The sequence below is a fragment of the Lathyrus oleraceus genome, chromosome 2 (assembly GCF_024323335.1).
Source record: "Lathyrus oleraceus cultivar Zhongwan6 chromosome 2, CAAS_Psat_ZW6_1.0, whole genome shotgun sequence".
In the NCBI taxonomy this organism is placed as follows: Eukaryota; Viridiplantae; Streptophyta; class Magnoliopsida; order Fabales; family Fabaceae; genus Lathyrus; species Lathyrus oleraceus.
Window position 1 is genome coordinate 181,462,285 of NC_066580.1, and position 25,051 is coordinate 181,487,335.

At 34.8% G+C, this 25,051-nt stretch overlaps 1 protein-coding gene and 2 non-coding genes across 3 annotated transcripts; all 3 read right to left on the reverse strand.

Annotated features, from left to right (window-relative positions):
* Window positions 1-560: 560 nt before the first annotated feature.
* TRNAD-GUC (transfer RNA aspartic acid (anticodon GUC)) lies at window positions 561-632 on the reverse strand. Its single transcript has one exon. It is a non-coding gene; the product is annotated as a tRNA-Asp (tRNA).
* A 7,442-nt stretch (window positions 633-8,074) lies between these two features.
* On the reverse strand, window positions 8,075-10,761 carry LOC127118772 (uncharacterized; the record flags this gene model as incomplete). Its single annotated transcript, XM_051049029.1, has 2 exons — window positions 10,216-10,761; window positions 8,075-8,323 (listed from the first exon to the last, which is right to left on the reverse strand). Coding segments are annotated over exons 1-2 (795 nt in total), but the record flags the coding sequence as incomplete, so codon positions are not given.
* An 8,951-nt stretch (window positions 10,762-19,712) lies between these two features.
* On the reverse strand, window positions 19,713-19,784 carry TRNAD-GUC (transfer RNA aspartic acid (anticodon GUC)). The gene has a single exon. It is a non-coding gene; the product is annotated as a tRNA-Asp (tRNA).
* Window positions 19,785-25,051: the final 5,267 nt, after the last annotated feature.

Below are 25,051 nucleotides of genomic sequence, written 5' to 3' on the forward strand. Positions count from 1 at the left end.
TTTAAGGTCGGGTAAAGATCTTGAAAATTTTGCAGTTTAGTGAGATGTGTTCAACGGAAGAAGAATCAATATTGATCAACCCGAAACAATTGTCATGTCATATTTAATGTCAATCGATTTCAAAACCTTTCTATAGAAAGAAACATTCCATCATTAAATGGTGATAAAATATGTATGTGTCTATTTTTATAACACAAAATATATATTCTTTACTCATTAATTTAATCAAACAAAACCATAAAAAACATTTATTAAAAAAAATAAAAAAATAAAAATATATATAGTTTAATAATAATAAAAAAAAGAATCCTAATAATATTTAGGAATAAGGCAACAATAATTGAGACAAATAAAACCACTAGAAAATATATTTAATTAGACTGAAAATAGTAAAAATAATTAGTACATAATAACTTATATGTTTGCATTTAACTCTCGTTAATCCATGCTAACAGGGTGCAATAGCAAACGAGGGCCGAAACAGAAAACCCAGCAGGAATAAGAAACGGCCCAAACCAATTACAGAATTAGTTGAAAAAATGAAATTTAATACAAAAATTCGCCGTTGCCGGGGATCGAACCCGGGTCACCCGCGTGACAGGCGGGAATACTCACCACTATACTACAACGACTCTATTGCTGTTTTTCTCATGTTACCTAACTAGTAAGAATTGAATACATATAATAACGTAATCTTAATACCATGTTTGTCATTGAAATTGAGAATATAATATATATTAATTAAATGATACTACAATATCACACAAATTAGGGGCTTTAGAGGTTTATTGTTGACAATTTTAATTTTCACATGATAATGACTTATTACTTGGCTCTATTATATATTTATAATCGATTGTTAAGCTTAATGAAAGAAGGGAGGACAAGGACTTATTAATTATACTTAATACATTAACTTTAAAAACATTTCTTTTTCTTTATATTTTCTCCATTAATTAAATTTGTAACTTCTTAACTAGACCTAATAATTTCTAAGTTTTAAGTAAAGTCTATGAATTAAATTTAAATATAATATTTTTTAAATTAGATTGAGAATGTGTATTTTCGACACTTATCACATAATTTATATGAATAATTACTTTTTAAATTAAAATAGAATTTGGAATTTCAGCATTCCGATCATAAATTTTTTTGAATCGATCATAAATTTTTTTGAATTGTTTTTCTTAAACAGTTTGTTAAAATCTCGTGAAGTTATTGTAAAAGAAAATCTATTTTTTTTATTGACTCAAATATGTTTTTTCAAAAGAAAAAATTAAACTTGCCTAATAGATTTAGATTTGATATATGATTTGTCAGTTTTATTAAGATACTCAATTTTGTTCGTTCAGGTAATGATTAATTATAATTTAGTGGATTTACATACAATCTAAGGCATTTTTACGTGGCACAAGAATATTCAAATGGACAGACATTTAGAAAAAGGTTTGATAGAACCATGGTGGACGTCAATTAGAAATTAGTGTTCCCTCATGCAATAAATGAACTCATCCCTCAACATGATTTCGATTTCAACCCTTTATTAATCAGTTGTAGCAAGTTTAAAAGTCAAAGTTCAAAGTATGGACTTTGGTTTTCTAAGGGAAGTGATTGTTCTTTGGTTGGCTACTCTGATTCCGACTTTGCTAGTTGCAAATTGGATAGGAAAAGACCTAGTGGTACTTGTCATTTTTATTCAAATTCCTTAGTGAGTTGGCACGGCAAAAAGCAAGTTTCTGTTGCTTTGTCAACAGCCAAGGCGGAATACGTTGCAGCCGGTAGTTGTTGTGCCCAAATCTTATGGCTCAAACAACAATTACTCGACTTCAATGTTCAACTTGAACGTACTCCCATTTTGTGTGACAATACAAGCGCCATTAATCTAACCAAAAATCCTATACTACATTCACGCACTAAACATATTGAAATTCGACATCACTTCCTTAGGGATTATGTTGAGAAAGGTGATGTCATTTTTTAGCACGTTGATAACAAAAATCAACTTACCGATATTTTCACAAAACCACTTGCGACAGAACCTTTCTTCCATATTTGTAGGGAACTTGGTGTTCTCGATATCTCGGATCGCTTTTAAATTTATATATGATGCTTGCTTTATATATATGCTTGTCTATTCTTTGATTAATCACATTGATAAGTGCGAGCTATGTGAGGGAATTCATCGTTTATCGTCATTAGAGGTAATATCGTTCCTATCTATTTGAACTATCTTGATCATTTATATATGTATGTACTTGTTCTATATAATGCACTTTCTTGATGTTTATTTTATGGTTTGGTCTAAGCTTAATCCATTTCTATGTTTGAAATATGTGTAAACTTGCTTATGAATCATATTTAACATGCATTCATCATTAGGACCATTGTTGCATTTCATGTTTGCATGTTATTGTGTTTAGTTTATTTGTCTTGTAACTTATGTTGAACAAATTTGGCTATGTAGTGTACTAAATTTATTTTTCTAGTTCCATGTCTTATTTATGATTATATTTCTTACATTAACTTCATTTTATGTGAATGGTTATTGATGTTAATTTGTTGCAAAGGGTTGATTACGTGCTTATGAATATATTTTGTTTCCGCTTGACCTTGTCCTTATCTCTTTTCGATGTTGTCAAAGGGGGAGAAGCAATGGAAACACAACTTATGATTATGATAGCAGATTTTTTTCAAAGGAATGCATAAAATCAGGGGGAGGATGTGTAACACCCTTCTAAAATACCCCAAATATTTAATAACAACAACAAATATATATATATATATCAGAGTAATCATGCACCAAGGGTGTCACACAATATTTCACACCATAAAACTGCCATGCTCTTTATTTAATCAAAATAACATCTTTGCATAATTCGCAGCGGATAAAATCAACCAACCATTCAAAACATATAACATTTTACAGGTAAAAAGGTTCAACAACCAACAATAAAACAATTAAAACATCCCGTCCCGATGTTACATCTATCAGAGCACGACCCACTAAGTAGACTACACTAGACTCCAAGCATTAGCTTCTACTCAACTCATTGCTCGTTACCTGAAAAATAGTTGTAAGGGTGAGTTCCTCAATCGATATAACAAACATTATAAATTATCATGTTATGTTAAGTAAATTTACACGTTAATCACCCTAATCATATAATGCATTCAGTAACGGCACATCAACTCAATAACGACATAAAATGCAACTCAATAACAACATAGAATGCAACTCAAATGAGACTCGACTCATCATGCATGTGGTACCATTCGGAGTAAAACTCCCAACTTAAAATCATTGCCATTTTAGTGGGCATCAAGGCATAAGCCTTCAACTTTCAACTTAAAATTTTGCCAATCCAGGCCAACGTGGTGTGAGCAAAGCTCCGATTTTTGCCAATCCAGGCCAACGTGGTGTGAGCAAAGCTCCGACTTAATGCATATGAATGTACATGGCATACACGACTTTAAATTCCGACACATAATAATAACAGCGACACAACAATGTTTTCAACATAATCAACTTATAATCAACGTTGGCTCATCAAGCCTACAACTCAGTATTTTCAACAACTTAACACAACTTATCAACAGATTTATATCAACACTTCATAACATAAACTCAACAAAATTACTCATCGAAATCAACGAGAATATGCCAATCACCAATTATGTTCACAACATTAAAATATCAAATTTTCCAATTTCCAACAGTGTTAACCGGTTAACGCCCTGGGTTAACCGGTTAACGCAGGACAAAAATACATTTTCTGGCAAAACGCAACAGTGTTAACCGGTTAACGCCCTGGGTTAACCGGTTAACGCAGGCAAAACAGCACATTTTCACAAATTATAACAGTGTTAACCGGTTAACGCCCTGGGTTAACCGGTTAACGCAGGCAAAACAGCAGTCCCTGCGCTAACACAAGGCAGAATGCAGAGTTCTCCGCATTTTCCGCCGTAGGAGGACTTCCGGACCTCCGATTCCAATTCCGTAAAAAGCTATACGTTCGGAAATTCACAACTAACCCAAACACATATTCAATTACAGCCTAAACACAGTTTCATCCAACGTAATTTTCCAGCATTCATAATCCCAATTAGGGTCAATTCAACGGCTATCACTACCCATGACATGTTAATCTATAATACCCATCAAACGACGATAAACCCCCCTTACCTGAGTTAATCCGGCAAAATCTCTAAGCTCCAAGCTCTTCTCCAACCTTTGCTCTCTGGTTCTTCCTCTTTGCCCCTTTCTCCTCTTCTCTGCAGCTTCTCCGTTTTCACGTAAAACCCTTTTTAAAAATGAAAACTCTTTTTCCTTATTCCAACTTATATATTTTCCAATAATTATTATTCCAAATAATAATAATAATAATAATCCAATAATTCAATTTATTTAATTAAATTATTAAATATATTATTAACTTAATTTAAATAATTCTCTTATTTTATTCGAGGTGTTACAACTCTCCCCCACTAAAAGAGTTTTCGTCCTCGAAAACATACCTCAAGCAAATAACTCCGGATAAGACTCCTTCATCTGACTCTCCAGTTCCCAAGTCACATTGCCACCTGCTGGTCCTCCCCAAGCTACTTTCACTAAGGCAATCTCTTTACCCCGCAACTGCTTCAACTCTCGATCCTCAATCCTCATAGGCGATGTTTCAACAGTCAGGTTATCTCTCACCTGTACATCATCTACTTGGATCACATGCGACGGATCATGAATGTACCTCCTCAACTGAGACACATGAAAAACCTCATGCAAATTCGCAAGTGACGGCGGTAAAGCGACACGATAGGCTACCTCTCCTATCCTCTCCAAAATCTGATAAGGACCAATAAATCGAGGTGTCAACTTCTTCGACTTCAAAGCTCGACCAACCCCAGTTATCGGAGTAACGCGAAGAAACACGTGATCTCCCTCTCGGAACTCAAGTGACTTCCTCCTCTTATCATGATAACTCTTCTGACGACTCTGAGCAATTCTCATCTTCTCCTGAATCATCTTAATCTTTTCTGTAGTCTGTTGAACAATCTCTGGTCCAACCACAGCACTCTCACCGGACTCATACCAACATAACGGTGTCCGACATCTCCTACCATACAAAGCTTCAAACGGTGCCATGCCAATACTCGAATGAAAACTATTGTTGTAGGTAAACTCAATCAAAGGTAAATAACAATCCCAAGCACCTCCCTTTTCTAAAACACAAGCTCTCAAAAGATCCTCTAGTGACTGAATCGTCCTCTCAGTCTGACCATCAGTCTGCGGGTGATATGCAGAACTCAATCTCAGCTTAGTTCCCAAAGCCTTCTGCAAACCTTCCCAGAATTTCGAGGTAAATCTAGGATCTCTGTCCGAAACAATACTCGACGGAATACCATGCAAACTTACAATTTTCTCAATATACAGCTCAGCTAATTTCTCTAACGGATAGTCCATTCTGATCGGAATGAAATGAGCCGACTTTGTCAATCTGTCAACAATCACCCAAATAGCTTCAAAATTCTTAATCGTCCTCGGTAAACCAGAAACAAAATCCATACTGATACTATCCCACTTCCACTCTGGAATAGCCAACGGTTGCATTAGCCCAGACGGCTTCTGATGCTCAATCTTTGACTTCTGACAAGTCAAACAGGAATAAACAAAACTCGCAATTTCTCTTTTCATTCCCGGCCACCAAAATAACTTTTTCAAATCATGATACATCTTCGTAGCTCCAGGATGAATACTCAATCCACTACGATGTCCTTCTTCAAGAATACTCTTCTTAAGTTCGGCAACATCCGGAATACACACCCGCTTACCAAATTTCAAAACATCATTCTCATCAACTCTGAATTCGCCACCTTGACCTTGATTCACTAGAGTCAACTTATCAACCAAAAGCACATCGGATTTCTGACCCTCTCTGATCTCATCCAGAATACCACTTGTCAACTTCAACATTCCCAATTTAACACTATTGTGAGTACTCTCACACACCAAACTCAAGTCTCTAAACTGTTCAATTAAATCCAATTCCTTAGCCATTAGCATAGACATATGTAATGATTTCCGACTCAATGCATCAGCCACTACGTTTGCTTTACCCGGATGGTAATTCAAACCAAAGTCATAATCCTTCAGAAACTCTAACCATCTTCTCTGTCTCATATTCAGCTCTTTCTGATCAAATAAATACTTTAAACTTTTATGGTCACTGAAAACCTCAAATCTTGACCCGTACAAGTAATGCCTCCATAACTTCAGAACAAACACCACAGCCGCCAACTCTAAATCGTGCGTCGGGTAGTTCATCTCATGAACCCTCAGCTGTCTCGAAGCATAAGCTATAACCTGCTTATTCTGCATCAACACGCCACCCAAACCCAACAATGAAGCATCACAGTAAACTTCAAATGATTCCGACGAACTCGGTAATATCAGAATAGGAGCAGTAGTTAACCTTCTCTTTAACTCTTGGAAACCTCCTTCACATTTTGAGTCCCAAACAAACGCTTGCCCCTTCCTAGTCAACATCGTCAATGGTAACGCCAACTTAGAAAATCCCTCAATGAACTTCCTATAATAACCAGCCAAACCAAGGAAACTTCGAATCTCAGCAACAGACTTCGGAGCTTCCCACTTAGATACCGCTTCTATCTTAGAAGGATCAACAGCAACACCACCTCTTGAAATCACATGACCAAGAAAACTAACTTCTCCTAACCAAAATTCACACTTGGATAGTTTAGCAAATAACTTCTTTTCTCGTAGAACTCCCAAAACCACTCTCAAATGTTCAACATGCTCTTCTTCAGACTTCGAATACACCAAAATATCATCAATAAACACCACCACAAACTTGTCTAGGTACGGATGGAAAATCCTATTCATATACTCCATAACTACTCCAGGCGCATTAGTCACACCAAAAGGCATTACAGAATACTCATAATGTCCATACCTTGTTCTGAAAGCAGTCTTCTGGATATCCTCGGTTTTCACACGGATCTGATGATACCCAGATCTCAAATCTATTTTGCTGAACACACTTGCACCAACCAACTGATCCATCAAATCATCAATCCTCGGCAAAGGATACCGATTCTTGATCGTCACTTTATTCAGTTGCCTATAGTCCACACACAACCTCATAGTACCTTCTTTCTTCTTAACCAATAGCACTGGTGCACCCCACGGTGACACACTCGGACGAATAAATTTCTTATCCAACAGATCTTCCAACTGACTCTTCAATTCAGTTAACTCAACAGCAGACATACGGTACGGAGCCATCGATATCGGCCTAGTACCAGGTGCCAAATCAATCGAGAACTCCACTTCGCGTTCTGGCGGTAATTCATTCACTTCTTCCGGAAACACATCAGGAAAATCACACACCACGGCTAGATCGCCAACCACCAGTTTATCTTTAGCCTCCAGAGTCGCTAACAGCATAAACAACTCCGCCCCATCTGCTACTTCCTCATTCACTTGCCTTGCTGATAGAAACAAACTCTTTCCCTCCTCAATCTCAGGAAAGACCACCGTCTTATCAAAACAATTGATAGAAACTCGGTTAAACACCAACCAGTTCATACCCAGAATAACATCAATCTGCACTAGTGGAAGACACACTAGGTCCATCCCAAATTCTCTACCAAAAATACTCAAAGGACAATTTAAACAAACCGAAGTAGTAGTCACTGAACCCTTCGCAGGAGTATCAATCACCATACTACCAAACATCTCAGATATCTCTAACTTAAGTTTCACAGCACAATCCAAAGATATAAAGGAATGAGTCGCACCTGTGTCAATAATAGCTACAAGAGGAAAGCCATTAATATAACACGTACCTCAGATAAGTCTGTCCTCACTGGAGGTTTGAGTTCCGGTCAATGCGAACACCCTTCCCGTCTGAGATTTCTTTGGCTTCTGACACTGACTTCCAATATGCCCTTCTTCGCCACAATTAAAACAAATCACTTCCTTGTGCTTGCAATCAGCTATTGCATGACCAATCTTACCACAGCGAAAACACCTCTTTACTTTAGCAGTGCATACATTACTCTTATGACCAGCCTGACCACATTTGAAGCAAACTATACCAGCAGGAGCACCTCCCCCACTAGCCCTCTGAGCCGGAGCAGCTCTTTGCTTCCCTTTTCCAGCTGGAGCATCATACGGCTTGCCACGATTTTGATGTTGCTTGCCTCTGCGGTCACTGACAATCTTGTAATGAGCATTATTGTCTTCTTCAAATATCCTGCAGCTATCAACCAATTCAGTAAAAATGCGTATCTTCTGATACCCAACAACCTTCTTAATTTCAGAGCGCAGTCCGTTTTCAAACTTGATGTGTAACACCCCGAATATTGTTAGATTAATTTAAATATTATTTTAATATGATTATTTGAAGGTGAAATGAATTATTAAATAATATTGGGAATTATTATTATTATTATAGATGTTATTTATTTTAATAATAATTAAATAAATAAAATAAATGGAATATGAAGAGTGGAAGGGTAAAAGGGGAATTTGATAAAAGAGGCCAAGTGAGAACTCAGGGTGTTTTTTCACGTATTTTGCCTCAGAGTCAGAGAAAGGGAGAAGCGCTGAAGAGAAAGAGAAGGAAGAGGAAAAGGCCAAAGATTGCTCAGAACTTCCTTCAATCCAAAGAGGTAAGGGGTCTGAACCTTATTAAACAATATATGCTGAAAATGGTGAAATATTGGATGAACGAAATTGGGATTTTAATCGAAGGAATTCGTAGAAATTATATGCAATGATGTTAAGATTTGTGAAATCGAATAGGGGACTATTTGTATTAGATGATATGAGTGATTTTGTGTGAAATTTGGACTGTGGAAGGATGAATTTGGATAGATCTCGTAGCAGAGAAAGCCATTGCAGATCTGGAAATCTGGTTTCTGGTCATACGCGTATGGCACTAGGCAATACGCGTATGAGATTGCTGGTACGCGTATGGCACTAGGCAATACGCGTATGGATGAGGAAGATGATGTTTTGAACGTGTTTTGGTCTCTGTTGGTACGCGTATGGGAATGTGATACGCGTAGCATACGCGTATGGACATGGGCAATACGCGTATGGATTTGGTCAGGCGTGGGCAATACGCGTATGGGCATAGGCAATACGCGTATGGGCAGACTTGTGGTCTTTCCTGGGCTGTTGTTGTGCAGTTTTGGTTGTTTAGGCTGAGCGAGGTAACTTAGCTGATGCATGGTATACGAGGGATCATTTCCCGTTGCTTTGAGTGGTATAGATATTAGTAGAGTGTGCTAATACTGTGTTTGATTATGTGGCATGATGTGATATGCTTTTGTGATAGAATGTGTTAATGATGATGATAACATGACTATATGATGCTGTTGTTGCTATGTTGATTATGATGCATGCTTGGTGTGCATGCATTCATGAAAGGCCGATGCCTAGTGATGAACGGACTGAGTTCCAATGATGTTGTTGACTCCGGGCTTGTTGAGAGGCTTGGTTCCTTGCGGGGAACTCGGATTCTATGGTGATGAATCTGGGAGTGGTGATCCTGTAGTTGGTCACAAAATGGGTATACCGAGTCGTGTTGAGTCATGCATGGGTGTGTGCATTGCATTTGATATGTTGTTTTGTTGATGTTCATGAGTATGTTGATTATGATGATTATGATGAGCTGTGTTGGCATATGTGAAATATATTTATGTTTATATTTCTGTCGTTATATTATTATTTAATAATGTAATTCTCACCCCTTCTGCATGTGTTTATGTTCATCTATGATGAGCAATGTGCAGATAAAGAGGAGTAGCTATTGTTGAGGTTTGAAGAATAAGTGTAGAGTTATTCTACAGAGTCGAGTCAAATGCTCTGGTCATGTGACACCGGGGTTATGGGATTCGATAGATAATTGGTTATTATTTACGTTGTTTATGATGACTAATATGTTGAGATGCTTTGTTGAGATAATGTTGAAACATTATTATGAATTGTTATATGATGAATGATAATATTTGTGTTGTTGTCCGCTGCGAAGTTTTAATAAAATAAATAATATGTTTTATGTTGTGATGCGATAAGTGTTATGTTGTAAGAAATGTAAACTCTTCTACATGTTGTACTCTGATAATCTATTCAAATATCCTGCAGCTATCAACCAATTCAGTAAAAATGCGTATCTTCTGATACCCAACAGCCTTCTTAATTTCAGAGCGCAGTCCGTTTTCAAACTTGATGCACTTTGAAAATTCAGCACCAGCACCAGTGTAATGAGGATAAAATTTGGACAGCTCCACAAATTTCGCAGCATAATCAGTGACAAACATGTTTCCTTGCTTCAGCTCAAGGAACTCAATTTCCTTCTTACCACGGACATCTTCCGGATAATACTTTCTCATGAATTCCCTACGGAATACATCCCAAGTAATGACTTCACCTGCCACGGTCAACCTCTCGTGAGTCTCTAGCCACCAGTCATCAGCTTCGACTGCTAGCATGTGAGTACCATACCGAACCTTCTGAGCTGGAGTGCAATCCATAACACGGAAGATTCTCTCAATCTCTTTCAACCATCCCAAGGCTGCATCTGGATCATGCTTCCCTTTAAACACCGGCAGATTCTCTCTTTGAAAAGTCGCCAAGCTACGTGATCCAGCATCACCACCAGCATTTGGCAAGTTCTGCACAGCTTGTGCCATTGCTTGCATTGCGGCAGCCATTGCAGCGTCATTCCTTCCAGCCATTTCAACTTATCACTACAACACAACTTAAAAGTTAGACTAGTAACAATTACACAATTGTTAGACAGTAACGACACGACAACTGGCCGGACAGACCGACCTGCTCTGATACCACTAATGTAACACCCTTCTAAAATACCCCAAATATTTAATAACAACAACAAATATATATATATATATCAGAGTAATCATGCACCAAGGGTGTCACACAACATTTCACACCATAAAACTGCCATGCTCTTTATTTAATCAAAATAACATCTTTGCATAATTCGCAGCGGATAAAATCAACCAACCATTCAAAACATATAACGTTTTATAGGTAAAAAGGTTCAACAACCAACAATAAAACAATTAAAACATCCCGTCCCGATGTTACATCTATCAGAGCACGACCCACTAAGTAGACTACACTAGACTCCAAGCATTAGCTTCTACTCAACTCATTGCTCGTTACCTGAAAAATAGTTGTAAGGGTGAGTTCCTCAATCGATATAACAAACATTATAAATTATCATGTTATGTTAAGTAAATTTACACGTTAATCACCCTAATCATATAATGCATTCAGTAACGGCACATCAACTCAATAACGACATAAAATGCAACTCAATAACAACATAGAATGCAACTCAAATGAGACTCGACTCATCATGCATGTGGTAACATTCGGAGTAAAACTCCCAACTTAAAATCATTGCCATTTTAGTGGGCATCAAGGCATAAGCCTTCAACTTTCAACTTAAAATTTTGCCAATCCAGGCCAACGTGGTGTGAGCAAAGCTCCGATTTTTGCCAATCCAGGCCAACGTGGTGTGAGCAAAGCTCCGACTTAATGCATATGAATGTACATGGCATACACGACTTTAAATTCCGACACATAATAATAACAGCGACACAACAATGTTTTCAACATAATCAACTTATAATCAACGTTGGCTCATCAAGCCTACAACTCAGTATTTTCAACAACTTAACACAACTTATCAACAGATTTATATCAACACTTCATAACATAAACTCAACAAAATTACTCATCGAAATCAACGAGAATATGCCAATCACCAATTATGTTCACAACATTAAAATATCAAATTTTCCAATTTCCAACAGTGTTAACCGGTTAACGCCCTGGGTTAACCGGTTAACGCAGGACAAAAATACATTTTCTGGCAAAACGCAACAGTGTTAACCGGTTAACGCCCTGGGTTAACCGGTTAACGCAGGCAAAACAGCACATTTTCACAAATTATAACAGTGTTAACCGGTTAACGCCCTGGGTTAACCGGTTAACGCAGGCAAAACAGCAGTCCCTGCGCTAACACAAGGCAAAATGCAGAGTTCTCCGCATTTTCCGCCGTAGGAGGACTTCCGGACCTCCGATTCCAATTCCGTAAAAAGCTATACGTTCGGAAATTCACAACTAACCCAAACACATATTCAATTACAGCCTAAACACAGTTTCATCCAACGTAATTTTCCAGCATTCATAATCCCAATTAGGGTCATTTCAACGGCTATCACTACCCATGACATTTTAATCTATAATACCCATCAAACGACGATAAACCCCCTTACCTGAGTTAATCCGGCAAAATCTCTAAGCTCCAAGCTCTTCTCCAACCTTTGCTCTCTGGTTCTTCCTCTTTGCCCCTTTCTCCTCTTCTCTGCAGCTTCTCCGTTTTCACGTAAAACCCTTTTTAAAAATGAAAACTCTTTTTCCTTATTCCAACTTATATATTTTCCAATAATTATTATTCCAAATAATAATAATAATAATAATCCAATAATTCAATTTATTTAATTAAATTATTAAATATATTATTAACTTAATTTAAATAATTCTCTTATTTTATTCGGGGTGTTACAGGATGTCTATCAAAGTACACGATATACAAAAGATTATGCCACGGTTTGCCATCACCAAAAAGGGGGAGTATGTGAGGGCAAAGGTTCTTAGTCCTTGTTTAATTGATGTCAAACCTTTTAGTAGCTCATACTGTGTACTTTGGACGGTGTCATCATATCATAGAGTGCATTCATTCTTTAACATGCTGAAAGTATTAATTCAATATGTCTATACATATAGGAGCATCTCATATATGTCAATATTGCACTTGATCATTATTGGTACCTTAGGCCCATAAGAGAATGGTTTGGGTTGACCAAAATACATCTTAAAAACTCATTTTTGTCCATTTGATTTTTTTGAGTTGACTCGTAAAATCTGAGTCGACTCATAAAATCTTTGAGTCGACTCATTCATGCATGTCATTTTCTTTGTAACTCACATGTCTGAACAGGTCAAGTCTTTGAGTCGACTCATTTCTGGAAAAGCAAGATGAGTCGACTCATCTCCTGTTTGAGTCCACTCATAACCTGTTTTATATGAATTGTATTGCTGCGGTCTGAACAGGTCGAGTCTTTGAGTCGACTCATTTATGGAAAAATAAGATGAGTCGACTCATCTCCTGTTTGAGTCGACTCATAACCTGTTTTATTTGAATTGTATTGCTACGGGTCAAAACAAGTCTAGTCTTTGAGTCAACTCATTTATGGAAAAACAAGATGAGTCGACTCATCTCCTGTTTGAGTCGACTCATAACCTGTTTTATTTGAATTGTGTTGCTGCGGGTCTGAATATGTCGGAGTCCCCAATGTGAACAGGTTGAGTGGTCGCTGATTTCACTTATTTTTCTATTGTATACTTTTGCTAAAAATTCTGCTGTGTTTTTCACTTGGTCCATACATCATATAATATATATATATATATAATATATATTAATATATTATATATATATATAATATATATTATATATATATATATATATATATATATATATATATATATAATATATATAATATATATCTATATATATATATATATATAATATATTATCTATATATTATATATATAGATATATATATATATATTATTATATATAATATATATATATATATATATATATATTATTAATATATATATATATATATTATATATAATATATATATATATATATATATATATTATATATATTCTTGAGTCTCATTTTTAGAACAACAACAAGAAAAGTGAAAGATATACACTAAAGTTCCTCTTCATCTTCATTCTTCATTGCATGTTTCAACAACTACATAAAACATTGTTTGTTGATCATAGTGCATTGTTGTGGTGATAACATCAAAATAGGATTGTGTGTCTTGGTTTGGGTAGAGGTTTTTAGTGGATTTTTCTTGAATAAAATCTTAGGATTTTGCCCTCCAAGATTTGGATTTTTTTGCATAAATCTTTACTTCATAGATTCAGCAGAGTGAAAGGTTTGAAGAACAGTGGGTTCATTTGAACGAGTAACGGTAACCAGAAGATTGTGAAGAAAGGTTTGGGTTCAAGTGTGTCGCGATTGAAATCAATCTAGCTAGAGTTTTGGAGAACTTGGAGTTCTTGCAATAAGGTAGCTACAATCGGAGGTTTCACGCATATCTGATCTAAATCATTCGAGCTAGAGTTTTGGAGAACTTGGAGTTCTTGCAATAAGGTAGCTACAATCGGAGGTTTGTTCGGAACGTTTGAAACACTTGGTCTAACTCGAATCAAGGGGAGAGAAGTGAATAGGATATACAACAACACTTAGGTTTTCTTGGTGGTGATTATTTCTTCTCTTGTATAAACTTTGCAAATTGATAATAAATATCTCAATTCTAGTTTTAGAATTGGGGGAAGACGTACCCTAAGCGAGGACGAAAGGGAAACTGCCTAAACAAATTTGGTGTTGTTCTCTCTTTCTCTAACTCTTTAATTTCTGCATAAATTGAATCTTGTGTGAAACTAATTGGTAACTTCATCTCGCTTAATTGTTGTGCATTAAAGTTGTTTGATAAATTGTTGCAACCACTTTGGTTGTAACTAAGGAAAATTATGCACTATCAATTCTAGTGAAGTTAAGTCTTGGTGTAGCATGCACACCAAGTGTTTGCTAAAATTAACTTCACACAAGTTTATCAATATTTTGCTTGTTTTCTCATTGTTTTAATTCATAATTGGTGGTAGTTATATCAAGAATTTATGTATTTGGTCGATTGATTAAGATTGTTGTTAATTAGCTTTATCTTAGTCATTCCATTAGGTTTCCATATATCCGATCTTTCCAGTAACGGATCGTTTATACGATCGTGGTCTAGGGAGATTTCGCAACCTTTAAAAACAGTTTTAAAAAAGCGCTAAATTTTTTAAATACTGATTTCTTCAACCCCCCTTCTAGATGAGTACTATCCTCTAACAAAATTGATAATAGTTTGATAATAACCATTGTGTAAATGATTTTAGTGTGGTGGTTACATTCTCTGGTAATCAAAGAGAGTACTTATAAAAAGATTAATACTTTGATGTTCAAGTCAATACGATATTAAGGTGGAACTTTACGAGTGTGTAATGAACCATATATTGGTGTAACTCCAATTCACAATTATATAGGAGAAGTTTTTACAATCATCGCCAGTTTTTATGACATGGAGCACAGGTAACCGTTGGATGCATATCAATGGCCCTGATGGATGGAAGGGGTGTGCTTCTATGTGGTGTGCTTGTTGATGTAGGTCCATGTGTGCATTACTGATTGTTTGATAATTGAAAAGTGTGTCTGTTTAGATTATGTTTATGTTTGATAATTGGAATTTGTGCGAGTTTCAATTATGCTTAGGTTATGATAGGTTATATAATCTAGTCTCTATTATTTTTACGTTAGATAAATGGAATTTGTGACTTTTTAGATTATGGTAATGTTATATAATTTAATTTAGGTTATGTTTACGTTGGAATATGTGACTTTTAGAATATGTTTAAGGTATATAATCTAATTTAGGTTATGTATACGTTTGATAAATGATATTTAAAATTGTTTAGGTTAAATAATATAATTTAGGTTATGTTTAGGGTTGTAGTTGAAATTTATGACTATCGTGGAGTATGCACACAATATATATTACAATATTTTATTTTGACACTATTACATGGTTGTGGACATTAGGATATATCACCATTAATAGTTCCATTATGAATTTGAGTAAATCAAAACTTTTCTAGAGAATTAGCTGTGGAGAAGATTTATAGTTCTATTTTGTTAATTCGTTTCTTATAATTATTTGAGAGAATCAAAGATGAATCAAGAGAATCATAAGATGATTCTCACATATGACGTTATTATTCCGTATTAGAACATAAATTTATGATAGGTTAATGATGACGATTGCGTGGATGCTTCTGGTGTAGTGGTGACAATTCTTAGGTGATCATATAGGTACATGCAAAAAGGTTAGTATGTGATTGAGGTGAAACTTTTCAAGTGTGTAATGAATTGTACCTAAGTGTGACTTAGAGTCAAACTTATATAGGATGAGCGGTTACTATTGGCATTGGTTTGTTTGGCATAGAACACGAATAACTACTAGATGCATATCGACAACTCTAATGGAAGGGAGATGATCTCATGTGCGGTGTACGTAGATACATGTCCACCAGTACGTAAGTGGAAAACACGCCTTGATTAGATTGAGCCTATTCGTTAGGTTGATCTCTATGGACCTATGATCTCAATGATTTCACCTCCTTTTTTATTTGAAGTTTGTTTTCTTATATATTGATTTCTTTACCCTAATTAGAGGGGGTGGACTAGACATATGAATGTCAATCAATAATCATAAACACATATATTCGCTCATTATGGAACTTGAGAGACATGTTTTAGACGTGTTGATCATGAATATAAATTCTGATAAAGACATGTCTGGGGTATTTTGGTCCTGGGAAGTTTATATGACTCTTACTAGCCCTTATTCATGCATTATCCCGCTAGAATATGGGGGCATGTCGGTGTTGGGAGGTTTATGCGACTTCTCTTATCTCAGAATCTAGGATGAGTATTCAGGGCACTTATGACCCTGAAAAGTGAATCACTCTAGAACAACGTCATCCTAACCGCCAATATCTGCGATGTACACAGTCCCACAAGCGTGAGACCCTAAGGGGAGATAAACGCTTAAGGATGACGCCATCCTAACCTCCAATACCCGAAATACATTATCCGGGATGTACATAGTACCCCAAGGATGCCATAAGGGACATAAATTTGATTATAGGTTAATGATGACCATAATGTATAAGTGTCTTGTACCTACAAAAAGTTTAGCATTCTAACGCTCAAGTGAATACGAGATTGAGGTGAAACTTTACATGTGTGTAATGAATTGTACCTTAGTGTTGAAAATTTTGTTCTTAAGGGAACAAATGTTGGACCAGATGCTTAAGCCAAGATGTTCAACATCTTAAACTAGAATTGACAAATTATTGATAAACAAGATGATCGATGATAAAGCAATAAAAGAACACAAAAAAATGTTAACCCAGTTTGGTGAAACCTCATCTACGTCTCGGGGGCTTCAAACCCAAGAAAGAAAATCCATTATTTTGAATTAGTACAATTAGACTTATAGGAACAACAAATTCATGTTGTTCAATGCCTCTTCCTAATCCTAGTGACTTTCTATTTAAGACTCCTCTGTAAATATGAGAATCCCTCTCACTTTCTCTCAAACACTAATCCCAAGTGATCACTATAATAGTTAGAATATGAATTTTAAGTTACAATTCAACTAAACAAACTAAACTTTATGCCTTTAGATATAATTGCAGGCGCTAGAGTGGTGCACAAACAACAACAAAAACAAAGACTCAAAGGATAGACCCTAACACATGAATCTTCAATACTCGCACACTTCAAATGTTAGGTTTCAATCTTCTTAAATATAAATGCAAACTTTAGGCTTTTCCAATGGGCATTAGATCACGTCCTGAATTGTAGGATATTCTGTTAAGATTTGTTTTTCAAATATCCTCCAAAAATATTTGATTTTATTCAAAATTGGCAAATACAATATAGATCTAAACAAAACTGGAAATTTTATAACCTGCAAAAGAAGAACAAGAAGCATATTAAAAAAGGTTAAAATAGAGATTGATTGGAAATGAAAGTTGAAGAAGAAAAAAGTTGGTTTATAAAGAGGAAGATAAGCGTTATAAAAGAAGAATATGGATGGATCTAATAATGAAGTATGGAAGAAAATGAGAAAGAAAAAAGGGAGAATGAGGTGAACGCGTGCTGAGAAAGAAAATAGAGAGTGTGTGGATTGTTGTAGCATTTAAGTGGAAGTAGATTACAGTTGGTGGTTAGAGATATTTTTTGTAGAAACCAAATGACAGGAAAAAATGTTAACCATTGTCATATCATTTGGTTGGAAAAGAGAATTTTATACAAAAAAAACATTGAATTAGGAAGCAACTAAGTGATGTTATGAGTTGAAAAAAGTATTTTTTTGGACGTCAAATGCCCTTATTATGGACACATGGCAGAAAATAAAATAGGGGCAATTTTGAGCTTTCCAAAACAGTAAATTTTCATATATTATAGATATATATTCTTTACTCATTATTTATGTGTATCTTTTTATTCTTCCCTTATCTCCTTTTAATTTTTTATTACTCATTAATATCGCGATTACGTTAGTGCATTATTGAATTGGTGTATGTCATATAGGTTAGACCATGCTTATAGAAATTTAATGTATAAGTTTAAGTTTGTGGTGCATCAGTCTTATTGGATTATCATAAAGACAATTATGTCTTGAATGAACTTCTAAGCAAAACTCATCGCTTTGTTTCAAACAACTTTGGTTTTCTTGTGATTGACTTGCATTAGAAGCAATGACGTCTTTAGTGATATCATGTATTATTTCACTTGACTTAATTCATTGAGATGCCTACAAGCTCTCATAGTATTGTGTTTTGCTTCAGCGCTTCTTAAAATATCTTATTTCGTTTATTGGATCTAAAATATTTTTGAAATTGTCTCTAGGGAAAAAAGTTTATCCCCCCCCCCCCCCAACTCATCTTATAGACCTATTTGTGTCCATATTCTCACCCAACATAAACAAATATGGAGAATGGTTTGACAGATAAAAAAATTAGGCTCAATGATGTATGGAATAAAAGATTTAGAGCATAATTATATTCATTGGTTCCGTTTGCCGGTTCTTAAAAACTAAAATCGATAACCAAACTAAATCACATCAATTTTCATTGATTTGGTTCAGTTTTAGAACTGAACCAAAAACAATCAAATTTATTTTGGTTTGATTTAATTTGAATTGTCGGTTTAATTGATTTCTTCCGATTCACTTACACACCTAATTAAATGGTGATAAAATATGTATGTGCCTATTTTTATAACACAAAATATATATTCTTTACTTATTAATTTAATCAAACAAAATCATAGAAAACATTTATTAAAAAAATCAATACTGAAAATCTTAGAGTGTTTTGATTCTAATAGGGTGAACTGATTTAAGGTCGGGTAAAGATCTTGAAAATTTTGCAGTTTAGTGAGATGTGTTCAACGGAAGAAGAATCAATATTGATCAACCCGAAACAATTGTCATGTCATATTTAATGTCAATCGATTTCAAAACCTTTCTATAGAAAGAATCATTCCATCATTAAATGGTGATAAAATATGTATGTGTCTATTTTTATAACACAAAATATATATTCTTTACTCATTAATTTAATCAAACAAAACCATAAAAAACATTTATTAAAAAAAATAAAAAAATAAAAATATATATAGTTTAATAATAATAAAAAAAAGAATCCTAATAATATTTAGGAATAAGGCAACAATAATTGAGACAAATAAAACCACTAGAAAATATATTTAATTAGACTGAAAATAGTAAAAATAATTAGTACATAATAACTTATATGTTTGCATTTAACTCTCGTTAATCCATGCTAACAGGGTGCAATAGCAAACGAGGGCCAAAACAGAAAACCCAGCAGGAATAAGAAACGGCCCAAACCAATTACAGAATTAGTTGAAAAAATGAAATTTAATACAAAAATTCGCCGTTGCCGGGGATCGAACCCGGGTCACCCGCGTGACAGGCGGGAATACTCACCACTATACTACAACGACTCTATTGCTGTTTTTCTCATGTTACCTAACTAGTAAGAATTGAATACATATAATAACGTAATCTTAATACCATGTTTGTCATTGAAATTGAGAATATAATATATATTAATTAAATGATACTACAATATCACACAAATTAGGGGCTTTAGAGGTTTATTGTTGACAATTTTAATTTTCACATGATAATGACTTATTACTTGGCTCTATTATATATTTATAATCGATTGTTAAGCTTAATGAAAGAAGGGAGGACAAAGACTTATTAATTATGCTTAATACATTAATTTTAAAAATATTTTTTTAATTTATATTTTCTCCATTAATTAAATTTGTAACTTCTTAACTAGACCTAATAATTTCTAAGTTTTAAGTAAAGTCTATGAATTAAATTTAAATATAATATTTTTTAAATTAGATTGAGAATGTGTATTTTCGATTTCTATGAAGTGAAAGTTTTTTACTAGATAGAATTAGGTCAAACTTTTATTTTTCATGGGTAAACTTTCCTAAGATTTCACTAAGCCTAGTTACTTATTTTGTAAGGGAGTTACACCGCTTACGTTCTTCTTTCGAGTTTCTAAATTTAGTTATCTCTATTTTAAAAGTATGATTTATTTCCTTAAGATATCTTAAGGATTCACTAAGACCTAGGGTACGCTTTCTTAGTTTATTGTTTTCCTTTAATAGTTGACCACTCTTTCTAAACAATTGTGTATAAGATGGTTTAATACCTGTAATAGTATCTCCCTTGTAGGATGCCTTTAAGCAGATTTCATTTTCTTTGTTGGAAGAAGACCTTTCCATATTTCTCCCCGAGGTTATTGTTTTTCCCCCTTTTCTTCGTTTGAGTATTGAAGAAACTTTTTCATTTTCTTTTTAATTCTTTGAATAAGAGGGTCATTCATTTGATGTTGAATCTTCCGAAGACCGTTCAACTACTGAGTGTGTTCTTTTGAAGGACTGCATATGATTTGTATGATAGGAGTATGATTCTTCAGTATGGATTCCTTCATCTTTGAGCATATGAACTGGATTTTTCAACTTTTCTAAAATTTTCTTCTTTCTTGATTTTTCCTGAAATTCATGAAGACTCCCTTCTTTTGATTTAAGGATTAGATTAAGTTTTCAATCTTTAATACTTAGATATTTGTTAGTAATGTAGTTCCCAATTTTTTTTCTAAAGTTAGAAACTCATCTATGATAGGTGTCATTATTTTCTTAGCCTCATGTGCTCATCTTCTCTTGTTCGATACTTGGAGAACCTTCGTATATTCTTTCAAGAGCATCCCATGTTTCCTTGGCAGTTTTACAGTGGTGGACATCATAAAATTTATTTTCATCTAGAGATATTTTTATAAAGTTATTTGCTTTAAGATCTATCCTTATCTTTCTCTTTTCTTCTTCAGTCCAACGGGAATAATCTTTATATACTACTTCATCATTTTCTTGATGAGTAGGGTAAATCGGAGCATTGATTATAGTTTTCTACAAATCTTGATTTTTGTTTTGATGAAAAATTCTAAGCTTAGTTTATCAAATATTTAATCTACTATCATTAAAAGGTGGTGTTGTATTTAGAAAAGATCTCTTGTTGGAAGTCATCTTCCTCCTGAGACGATTAGTCCTTAAACACAAGTTAAGCTCTCCCAAAAAATTGACCTTAAGAGTATCGATGCTACTTTAGAAAAATAAAATCAGAATTTAAAACATTTTTCAAAAATTAGCAGCGGAAAATATTAAAGGCAAAAAACAAAATGCGCAAATTAAAAGAGTTAAGGGAAAGAGATAAACACCATGATATATAGAGGTTCAGTCAAACAGTAAAATAACCTACTTCTCTCACTAAAAATTGATCTTGAGAGTATCCAATAAACTTTGAGAGCTTTTAATAGGAAAGACTCATGAACCCCCTTATACAAGGAAATGATGGTTGACTTCCAACCAAATATTACAAGACTTCGGGATGTAGCAATTTGAGTATTCTCTTCCAAATGGTGAATCCAGGTGGCCAGTCCTTTCTTCACAGACAAGGATCTTGGAGCGTTTAGTATTCAAGTTCCTTAAACCTTGCAAGCTTTTACACGGGCTGAGCTCATGAGCCTTAAACCTTGGTTTCACACAGGATAACCAATAATATGTGAGATTTTAACACCAGACTGATCCCGGCTGAGTCTTTCCATTTTGTAAGGATCCCCCCAAGTCCCCCAGTAGTTTTAAGTCGTAGCCTGGCCTACGCATAACTCCTTTTTATCCCCCGGAGTCTCTGTCTCCCCAGTGAGTTTTCCTTATGGAATGCATTGTGCTCCTGCGGATTTTCGGTCCCTCTGATTTCTTTTTCCTTTGTGGCAATATTTCCCCACAAAGCATTAACTTTTGCATTCACATCATATGCATCATGAGGTCTCTTAGGGACCAAAATTTGTTTCTCTATGTTGTTATTTAAGCCCATTCTACTGAGTCGAGCCGAAGATTTTAACCTTCACCTCCTCAGTTAGAATGTCCTTAAATAGGGGCAGCTGTAAGACCCCAATTTTGACCCTAAGATCCCTCATGCATTTCATCACAAGCATTAGCATTGGGATCATACCTTAGCATCCTTCTTACCCTTTTCATTGGGTTTGTTTAGGAGAGATCACCAAGCACTTTATGATTATATCATACTTGTATTTTATCATTTCACTAACCAAAATACCAAAAATATGTCTTTGCATCTATCTAACTCTTATTGTAGGTAGGGACATGATCTCATTGATTCATTGATCACATCTAGGGTTTGAGACCCTCATGAACAAAGAGCATAATCAAGAAATAATTCAAGAATGGTTATAAGCATCATATATGAGTCCCAATTGCTTATACATGTTATATTAATCAAGTTTGCTTCAAGAGTTTGAGGGTGATTTGCCTTGGAAACCCTAGTTTGACTGGGTATCTTCAGTAACTTCTCCAACAATCTATCTCACCTATTGATCAAATTTCTCAAGGTACACTTCAAAATTCATCATCTTATGCATATATTATCTACCATGAGCCAAGAAAGTCAAGAGAATTGGAAATTAGCAAGTTGGTTGATGGTGGTTGGCCAGATGAATTCATCTGATCAAAACTGGGTCTCCCTAGACCCTATCTCCTACAATTTTCACCATATGAAAATGATTCCAAGATAAAAATTACTCTAAATGACATTATAAACAACTTTCATGTTGAGACCTAGAGCTAGTTTTTCTTGGAAAATCATTTTCTATGTTGAAACATTATAGGTCTTTTTGTCTAAACCCTAATTTGAAAGACAACTTCCCAAGGCCATAACTTGCTCAATTTTTATGAGATGAAAGATTTCCAAGTTGCACAATCAAATTCAATGTGTCTAATTTAACTTTGATGTTTGGAGTGAGAGATAATTCAACTTCTTTACACATGTGATATGAGGCTACATTATAGGTCACTTTTGACCTATACCATTGATCAAGTGATTTTGCCAAACTTAAAAAATGCATAACTCTATCATTTCAAATCCAAATGACATGAAATTGGTGACCATTTTGAAGGTCTTTGAGAGAGATACAACTTTGATGATGACACGTTTCTAATTTGAAGCTCCTATAAAAAGTTAAGCAAGGTGGAATATTGAGACATATGGCTTGACACTTAGAAACATTTCAATATGTCAAAATTTTCCAAACTTACACCTCAAATATCTCCAGGTTCCAAGCTCCAAATGAAAAAGTGTTCAACATCAAACTTGTTCCTCTTGACCTCACCTTTCCAAAGAGCTAAAATTCATGCATTTTGGATGAGAAATGCATAGGCTGCACATGGCTTAAACAGGATGGTATCATGTGTCATGTATCAAACTTCAAACAACAATGCTCAATTGCCTTGCAATCCAATCCACCTCCAATGCATCTGAACTTCATTATGGACTTTTGAACAATCATTTGATGGGCCTATGCACGCCCATGCAACTTGCTTACATCACTTTGCCAAAATTGGAAACTTGAAAGGAGTATGCAATTATCACTTGAATTCTCTATAAATTGAAGCTCAATTACTCAGAATTAACACACACACTGCGCAAGCTTTGATTCCCCACAGAAAACCCTTCATACCAAGAGGATAAACTTGAGAAATTCTGATGAATTTGAGCTTGAATCTCCACTATTTTGGAATTCAATTCTCCAGGAGTCCTTCGATTCTAAGTCATTCCATTCCTCTTCTGCAAGCAATTGGAGTGAAGCAAAGCACGATTCAGATCAAGATCTAGCAAGCTCAGACCCCCATTGAAGGTATTTTGCAGAAAATTTAATCTCTTCGATTCTCCTTGTTTCTTGCTCAATTCTCTTGATTATTGTGTTGGCCGAATTCCTACCAATGTAGGGAAGGTGTTTGAGTTGTTTTGGTGCTGAATCGAAGCAACTCAGATCATGAACCTCATTTTTCAATTCCACATATCTCTCAATATAGTTGGAATTGGAAGAAATGGAGGTGATATTCGTGCTCAGTGATATTTTCTCTTTAAAGTCATGTCACTGTTTGAAATTTTGGTGATGGTTGATGATGACCAGTCCGACGAAGCTCGTCGGAGAAGACAACCGAAGCTCTGGCTCCGGTGATGATGTGTTTAAGGTCTAGACCGTGTGATCCAACTCCTGTGTTCTAATCTTAGCCGTGCATTGTGATTACCAAGTTTACAGCGCAGTTGACTCACGTTTTGGTGGAACCCGCGCTGTGGATCATCAGATCTTCCACCTCAATTAATGAGGGAGATCTGATGGTCCACGTATTTTTGCAATTTCTGATTTTCCTTTTTATTTCATTTTCTTCAATAATTCATATTAAATTCAATATTGATCCAAAAAATATGGGACTTTCACCAAAAAATTTCAAATATTTTTCTCTTTCATATTCTGAATTAAAATTATTTTTTGGATCATTATTAATATTTTTCATGAATTAATTGATTTTTCATTTGTTTTTAATTGTTTAAAAATATTTTTAAGTGTCCAAAAATTCTGAATTTTTTTATCCAAGGTCCTTTGACCTTGTTTGACCTATGATAAATCACATGGCCATTTATTTGGTGTTTTGATGTGATTTTAGGATTTGGAAAAAATATATTTTAATTTAATGCATTATTTTAATACTTTTAATCGAATAAATGCCATTTTAATTGTGTTGGCCATTTAGATTGACTTATTTGAGTTTCTCATTTGTTGTTGGGCCTTGGTCAAGGTTGATTTGACTTTGTCAAGTTAATTTTATTGGAT